We start from the raw sequence: 9,078 nt of genomic DNA, 5'->3' as shown, positions 1-9,078 counted from the left end.
TTTTTACTGTATACCAAAGGGATACTTTTTCTGTCAAAAATGGTATATAAAAGGCTTAGGGGTTGGACCCTGGGAGCAGTGCCTCCTCGTATAAAAACTTTGTTGAGTACCCCCCGGAAGTGGCGGGGAGACTGGAGGAAGGAAAAAATTTATGAGTGAACTTTCCAAGGCTCCCTGCGTACCGCTATTTGCCTCTTAATCATGACAGTTTCTTTTTTGTTCGGAGAAAAGCAGCACTGTTGGCCAGAGAGAATGCATAACAGGCAGTAAAGATTTTACTAGAAGATAAAAGATTTAAAAAAAATATTGTCATAGGTTGGCAGTAAAAGAAAATATGAACTTTCCCTACTGCCATTAAAAAATACTAAGATATAAAGAGCACATTCTCTCTTGAAAATACTCATACCCACTCATATCCGTGAACAGGCTAGAAAATTCTGACGACAAATCACCACATCCGAATCCGGAAAACTCAAGATTTCGGCTCCACTTAACAAATCGAGCACAATTTCCATGCCCTACACTCTTATAGACCATAGAAGTGACGTCATAAAATGTTCAAAACTCAAGTGCGGCTCGTGGTTTCACTTCAAAGTTTTGAACATTTTATGGCGTCATTTCTATGGCCTATAAGAGTGTAGACCGTGGAAAATTGTGGTCGATTTGCTTTTTACAATAACATGTATTTTTTTACGAAAAAGCAAACAACCGGCAGTACGTGACATTTTACGTCATTTTCATGGTGTATACTCTCATAGACCATAGTTCTCGACCAATCAGCGCGCGAGGATTCGCTCAATTATTGTAAAGTATGCAGTACAACATGAACCGAAAAATCAGTAGGTTTATTTTGGCTGTTTCGGCCGAGCACCGAGAGATATAACAATACGTTATACGACAACTTCTATTACATTCAAACATGTGGTAGATAAACTAGAACAGAGCTGACTAACAGTTAACAAAGAATACTGTCAGAACGAAGGCCAGAAAAAAAACCTGCCGGAAAAAAAACCCAGTAGGGAAAAAATCTGCAGAAAATCTGGGTAGGATCCATGACTCATGCTCTGAAAAGCCTATCCTATACGAAGGCTACACGGCTTGAAAGTCTCTGCCCTCATTCACTAAGCATGTTCCAACAAAACACGGAAGTTCAAAAATAATTATGCGAAAACAAACGAAAACTAACGAAAACAAGCTAAAAACCCTTAAGAAACTCGATCTGTCACTTAATGAATCAAATAGTTAATAAATGAATAATAACGTGGGGTAAACGAGTTGTTGGCTTAGAATGCTTTCCCAGCGGGTATATACTGGCATGAAGTGTATACCAGGTGATAAGCAAAAAAGCACTTCAAGTGAATTCGAAACCGCCGTAGTCCCCACTACCCCGTGCCACAGAAATGTTTCATTTCCGGCTAATTCGTATCCACTCAAACGCCGGAAATTCCTTTGACGTTGGTTCTTGCTGGTAGATCACTCCTCCTCCAAGTTAAAAACATAAATCAGATGGTAGGGTAGAATCAATATAACTGCAAATGAAGGAAAACCCAATTTTTTTTCTTTCCTTTCTGCACTTTACACCGTGGGCCAAAGTTGTAACCGCCAGTCAGAGACTGGGAACTAATTTCGCAATAGAATTGTTACCCATAGTGCCAAAGGCTGGCGTTTGTAAGTTCAAAAGACTACCGTTCGAAGAAACTTCTCTTGAAATGCCGGGGAAAGTTGCCCTGAATCCCCTTCCCCCAGGCACGAAACAGCCTGGTTTGGCTCAGTCGCTGTTGTACAGTGGTAGCAGGTTTCAGGGACACCAAAAAAGTAAAGGAAATCGATACGACGTTGAAGTTGTGTTGAAGGTAAACTTCGCGTGATTGTTCCTGTCATTTCCCGCCGGTTTGCATTTGGCGGCCTTCTTGTCGTCTGAAAAATTCTATGCCTTAGTTCAAGAGTTTCCTTTCAATTATGTGGCTTTCTTTCAGCACGTAGAAGAAGAGAAAGGGTTTCTTTGTGGTTATCTAAAAATTAAAGGACTAACTGATGTAAGTACTATAAAGTAGAATACAGATTTCTATGTTGTGCTTAGCTATAAAATTTGAACGTAAGCTGTACAAAGTACTCCCTTTATGCCAAAGGTTTGCTAGCTTTGTGTCAGTTTCGATACTTTTATTTAACCTGTTTCCAAATTTATCCTCTCTGGAAGATTTTTAGCGAAAATACACATGTTTATAGTACATACACTTCCTGTTGTATAGTACTCCTGTCAAAACAATTTTGTACTGTTTAGTGATGTGAGGATTGTCGTGAACAACAACAGACGTCTGGAAAGATTCTTCTTATAAATTATAAAAGGATCATATGGTCATTAGTTTGTATCTTTCTACGTTTTCTTATATATCGCCTCGCTTCTCCTTTTTTACACTAAACTGATTCTTGTCACTGCTTTGGTTTACTACATTTATTAAACCTGCCGTAAGTAAAATCAAAGTACCTTTCACTAAAGGAGAGATCCATCCTTTTTGTCCGAATGTTACTACAGCCTGTGATCATACCCGGGAGGTTACTTGGGTCACTTTTTGCTGGTCATATGCTCAGGGTTCGTACATAGTCTTGAATTCTTGAGAAAGCATTCAAATTTGCCCAGCAATTTTTCAAACCTGGAAAAAGTCTGGAGAATGGAGACGAAGTCTGGAAAAATGGTGAAAAGTCTTGAGTTTATTTTCATAGGTACAACAAGTGGTTTGTAAGGGAAATTTTATTTTGTTTTGGTCAAATCTTATCCAATCTCGCCTGTACATTTGCTGTGCATCGTGAGAAAAGCTTTGTTCCTTTTTTTTTTGAGGTCTGTATTGATAAGCTTTTTGATAACCTTGAGTCTAGTCTGGAAAAAGTCTTGAATTTTGGATCCAAAAATTTGTACAAACCCTGTATGCTGCTGGCCAGACAGAACCCCTACCCCATTATAGCACCTTTTCTATGTAGCCAATTATAGATCCCATCTTTGTCACTTTTGGGCAAATTATGTAATTTTCGCAATCCTAACGTTTTATGCATCTATCTTATCAGCCTTTAAACTAAGTCATTCTGAATTGAAATGATACATTTGTTAAATTTAATATAGTAAACATCTTTTCATTTTCAAATCCCTACCTACCTGAATTTTCTGACCCTCCAAATCGTAAAAATGTACAACCCCATTTTAGATATTCTCTTGAAAACACAACCCCATTGTAGTCAAACCGGTTGTGAAATTATGCGACCCCATCCAGCAGCACATCCCCATTAGCCTATTTCCAGGAAGTACCTCACTGGGGATCATACCCTCCCTTTATCTCAATGTCTTTTGTGAGAAGAAGGGTAAGATACATCCACTTTTACTATGTCACGTGAAAAAAAGCCAGAAATCAGGTCTCAGAAAATTTTGTTCCAATCTCAAGATCTCACAAACTTATTTAATGAGTGTCAAAGTCCAGTTTTTGTGTGCTTCTTTCCATTCCAGGGTCTTGAAATTTCTCTCTCAGTCTCAGATTTTAAACAAGGGTTGTGGCACCTAGGGAAGTCTCAGATTTCCTCTTTCACCAGGCCCTCAAATCTGCATATGACTGGTGGCTGATTATTTTCAACCAGAGGCTAATCTCATGCAGTTTAATCACTTTTTTTTTTTTTCGTTTCCTCAGGAATATCCTCATTTAACAACTTTTTTTGATGGAGAGATCATTGGAGAAAAACATCCCTTTTTGACAAGAAAATGGGTAAGAGATAACTTTTGTATGTCTGAGGAGCTCATGAAATGTATTAAGTTTAGTTATTTAAGCAATATACCACACTTTCTATGGGTTTACCGGCATGATAACCCACGCGGGATGTTGAGAGAACATGAGAAAAGCTTGTAAATCATGAGCCAAAGGCGAGTGATTTAAACCCATAGAAAGTGTGGTCTATTGCTTTTATAAAATAACTTTAAGTAAAAGTGTGAGTTTACTAGCACAATAAACCATAGGTTTTTAACCAATCAGAATGCACATACTATCTTAGTTATTTTATAAATGATAATGAACAGTCACTAAAAGTGATACGTAATCTCAATAACACGAAGTTCTTACCTTGTCTTTTTTTCATTGGTATTGACCATAATTAAACTGCTTATATTAATTTAATACAGTTCTATATTATTTTCTTAAACAAAATTATTTGTCTTTTGATGATAGTAGATGTGCAATCATGTATTTCATGATTTATATATTTTATTTTCATCACTAGGATGCAGATGAGGAAGTAGATAGGAAACACTGGGTAATAAACTGTTACTTATTAATTTTTGCATTTAATAAATAGTTTATCTGTGTAGATTAGTTACAGACAATTCAAGTTAATTTGGTCTCAGAGGAGTCTTGTTCTAAATCTTAAGGTGCAAGTTACTTGTGCCAAACTCATTGCTTCATGTAAAAATTAAAATATTTGGTGACCATTTTAGTTTTATGTAGAAAAAAAATACTGGTAATTGCCAAATTGATAATTTTGGTTTCTTTACAAATTTATTTTGGAACTTTGATTTGAATGATATTTGTTCCTCATATTCAACCTTCTTGAGACTGTTCTTGTCTCATAGAACTTGCTGATAAATATTTTGCTGACAGAGAAGTAACTTTCTAAGTTGTCACCATATTTTATTGTTGGTGACTTGACTGGTAATGGTCTAAATTAAGCCTCAAATGATTGGTTTAAAGGGACAGGTTCGCGGATAAGTGCATGCTCATTAATTAAATTACTTTTTCCCAATTTATTATTATTTCTGTCGGTGAATAATCCCACTCATGTATCTCAGCAATCTCAGAATGTATTTCAGAGTAACCTGAAGTAGGATGGAGGAATACTAAAATCACAGAAAAAATTAGTGAATTATGCCCACCCTACCAACGTTGAATTTATTGTTGGCCCGAAGGTTTTATTCCATGGTTGATTACTTTACAGCTATTTGCACATAAGTTGATCAAGTGACTGCCAGGGAGTGTGCAGATTGGTTCTTTGACAACATCATGACATGATCATATTGCTTGCATAGACGATACAGCATGCCCCGGCAGAAAAACAGCATTTTGATAAATGAGCATGTGCTGAACCGGGAACCTGTCCCTTTAATATAGGCTGCCTCAACTTGTATTATTATTTGTGGTATTGTGGTATCATTATCTTATTAGCTTAGCTTTTATTTTTCTTACTTGATTGAGAAAGCAAGAACTTATATTAATATCTTTTTTTCACTCTTTCAAAACAGGGAAAGTTCCTGGCATTTTACCAATTTGCAAAAAATTTTAACTCGGATAATTTTGAATACAGTCAGCTGGACAACTTAGACTTCGTTTTTATGAGATGGAAGGTAAATATTTAGGGATACGGATGCATTAGTTGTGAAACATTGTAGTTAATACAGACATCAAGATGTCTCATAGATCAGCCGACCTTTGTAATGTACAGTATGCACTAGCATTGCAAGTTGAGCATCAAAATAACAGTTTCATTTTAAAAAAAAAAATCATTATTATTGGGCTGCCTGTGTGGACAAAGGCCAATGTACCCCATTATGGAGGTCTTGTTTACAATTTTATTTGAATGTATTATTTCCTAACTTTACTTATTGTGAAACCAAGAAAACTGTTAACACCAGAAATATTTAGAACTGGAATGCTATTGTCTCATTAGGAAAAAGCCAATCAGATGGAAAAAAAAAACTCTGCAAGCACATACCTGTAGTTTGTGGTTTTGTGTCTTGCTCACCTGTCCTGATCTTTGTTGTGTTTGGTCACAACACAAAAAACATTGCAACTAGAAGTATATGAGTACATACATATATCACCAAAACCTAGTCTATGCAATTTTATTAGAGAAAACGTAAAGTGTAATGCCTATAAGTTAAAGGTTAATCATGTCATGTTTTCAGTTTGGCCTTTAGACTGGTGATAATGTGGTTGCTTGAGTGAATCTGAACTCCAGTCTTTGTCTTTTTGTGTCTTGAGTGGTTTGGGGTTGGATTTAAAGTGATATCTTGGAGTTTGACTTCTAAGGGCTTCTGCTTCTTGTACCATGTATGTATATGTATAAGCCCTAAATTTAATTCAACATTTTAATATTTTCCCATAAATCAAAATAGGTGAGCTGATCTTGCAGTGCTATCGTGTATGAATATTTGCTGAGAAAAGTAAATGGCTAATAATTTTAATTTTTACATAATCCAATATTACTCTCTTTGCCAATTCTCCACTTTCTTCTATGTACAGGAACATTTCCTTGTTCCAGATCACACTATCACAGATATAAATGGGGCATCATTTGCTGGTTTTTACTACGTGTGCCTTCAAAAGTCCGCAGCCACAATTGAAGGGTATTATTATCATCGGAGTTCAGAATGGTAGGTTTTTATATTTTTTATTAAGTTTGTTTTAAAACATCAGTGAAAGTCAAGAAAGTGACTAAAACAGTGGACTTTATCAATAGCTCTCAGACATTGGTATGTTTTCATATTCATCACAAGAATTCTTCCCTTTTTTTAATGCATGATCTGGAAAAAATTAAAAACCTTAACAGGGATAGAAGAAAACTTGAATTCCAGCTTGTCCTTTGGGCAAGCAGCTCACACATTTTGCTTTCCCAGGGCCACTTCTTGCTCGTCTTAGGGGCTGTACACACTTGGTGTTCGGAGACCAGTGCCTGAGTACCAACACAAACTGGTGTTGCGTTCACACCTTGAGCACCCGATATGCAACTGTGTGCATAGTTACTCCATTTCTCCCTGTCAGATGCCATTTTGAAACATGAGCTTAGAAGCGAGTGCAAAGCAGTAGCACACACAGACCTGGTGCCCACTTTGGAACCTCAAACTCGGACACTGGCACCATTCCCGAATTCTAGCTTGGGTACTTGAAAAAAGGGTGTGTTCACATTAGTGCCCAGCGAGTATTGTACACGGGCACCATGCTCAGGCACCAAGTGTGAACGCTACGTAAGTAAATGATTTTGATAAAGGATGGCTTGCCTGTACCCTAGCCCATTGGGCAAGTAAGCTTTAAAGCTCTACCTGTTGTGGACCACTGGGCAGGACTTTTTCTGAGCCCTATCTTAATTTAAGGTTCCTCAGCTTTGGAAATATTATGCAAACCTTTGCAAATTTCTAAAACTACCCCCAAAAAATTTGGAAATTTGTTGCATAAGATGCTGGTTGCCCTTTTATGCAACACTATGACTCTCATGGAACCCCCACATAATTTTTTACACTTTATCAGAAGGCCTGTATTACTTACTTGAAGTTTCAATGAAATAAAGCTGTTTTGGCCGAGAGTTATGGTCTATGACAGTATAGACCATGATAATGATGGCACAATTTGTTTTTCTCTCAGAAGATGTTAATGCTATAATAACTGTAAAAAACAAAAGGGGGGGGGGGGGTTAACCTCAGGTTGGAAGGGCAATAGGTGGCCAATAGCTTACAAAAGCGGATTAGCCTAAAAAAAGTCTTTAAATATGAGAATGACTTTTCAGACAACTTAACTCCCAAAAACTTCCTTAGGAGGGTGAGGCCATGTCCCTCACCTCACTTCCCCCCTCCCCCAGGAAAGTGTGCCTCTGGTATATATTTGTTGCCTTACCAGTCAGGAATGGTCCCCTACCTGCTGAGCTAAAATTTAAGGAGAACACTGCAAGCTACTCAAAAATTCAAGTGTAAATAAAGTTTATGTATGTATGTTTGTAAAAGTATTAATATATTGTTAAATACAATAATCCTTCTGCGATGGCATGGATGCCTGTTTCTTTTCATTGGTGTACAAATTAAGGAGATTCAACTGAAGCATAATCCTTGTTTTTCTTTTTTTCTCTCTTTCTTTCTCTCTGTTAGGTTTCAATCATTAAATCTTGTACATGTCCCGGATCACAGTCAACCCATTTATGAATTCAGATGATACCAATCAAGATTTCCATCACATTCTTCTATCATTCATTTGAGATTCTCCCTATATTTGAGCTTTGCCTATAGTTAAAAAACTTGTGTAAACCAGGAAGATTAAGCAAAAAGATTTTATCCTTGAGATGTTGATAGCTGATAGCTTAGCCCTAGGCTAGTGATGTAGTAACTTGATACAAAACACAGAGAAGAGTTTGATTTGATCTAGATCACCTTCTCTCCTCGGAAGGAAAAAAGCTGTCTGTTTTATGTTATTTTATGGCAGACAAGTCATTGAGATCAGTTTTTATTAAAAAAGGGACAAGAGTATGTAATATCGAAATAAGAGCCTTCAAGATGTTCAGTCTCTCTTTCATCATTTTATTTTGCCATTCAAGGCCTATGTACCCTGTTTAAGTATTGGCCACATGAAAAGATGAATAAAAATATTACGTTTACATCTATCAACAGATGCAATTCCTTTTTTTGTTCTGTTTTGAAGTTCTTTGTGTATGTATATCAACTAAAAATGCATGGCTAGTGTTTTCTCGCGATGGATAGGTGACCATAAATCCAACTTGAGTTGGCCCTCCAAAAACCATTCTTTTTCCCATGTTTCTCCTTTTAAATCATTTTTATCAATAAGTCACAAAATCATTAAATTCATACAGCTTGCGTCATACCTGTTATTTTTGTAATTCTGTGATCTTACTTATGCCTATCATTACTTTTATTTTTCTATTTCATCATGAAATGTGTGCAAATTATTATCTGCTCTACCCACAAATAGCAGGGCTTGACACATTAGATGGCATTTTTGTGGAAGGTGCTTTCCAATATACTCTCGGAAACTTAACCCAGCATACACTATTTTAGGTTTCTAACTAAATAAGTGTGTGTGTTTTTGCTGTATGGTGCTTAAGGGCCGGTTCAGACACCAAACTTTTCATGAGCCAAATGAGGTACATTGAATTAGGTACATGAAAAGTTTGGCGTCTGAATCAATTAGGAACACCTGTTTCAATTTGGAATGGCTCAGCGGTTCTTCCCGCCTAGCCCAGCTGGGAATTTCGACTTTGGAACAGCTTTGATACAGATGCCGAATTCTTCATGTACCGAATCAAATGCAAAAGTTATTATAATGTATTTAG

The 9,078-nt window shown here is 36.8% G+C and overlaps 1 protein-coding gene across 1 annotated transcript; it reads left to right on the top strand.

Annotated features, from left to right (window-relative positions):
* Positions 1-1,561: 1,561 nt before the first annotated feature.
* LOC140940070 (glucose-induced degradation protein 4 homolog) lies at positions 1,562-8,391 on the top strand. The gene is made up of 7 exons (XM_073388951.1): positions 1,562-1,853; positions 1,977-2,036; positions 3,672-3,746; positions 4,255-4,287; positions 5,270-5,371; positions 6,270-6,400; positions 7,883-8,391. Exons 1-7 carry the CDS (start codon positions 1,710-1,712, stop codon positions 7,944-7,946), a joined length of 609 nt encoding a protein of 202 aa, XP_073245052.1. The 5' UTR covers positions 1,562-1,709; the 3' UTR covers positions 7,947-8,391.
* The last annotated feature ends 687 nt before the right edge of the window (positions 8,392-9,078 follow it).

The sequence above is a fragment of the Porites lutea genome, chromosome 6, assembly GCF_958299795.1.
Source record: "Porites lutea chromosome 6, jaPorLute2.1, whole genome shotgun sequence".
Taxonomy (NCBI): domain Eukaryota; kingdom Metazoa; phylum Cnidaria; class Anthozoa; order Scleractinia; family Poritidae; genus Porites; species Porites lutea.
Note: the sequence above shows the minus strand (reverse complement) of the source record. Positions and strands in the feature narration are given on the sequence as shown.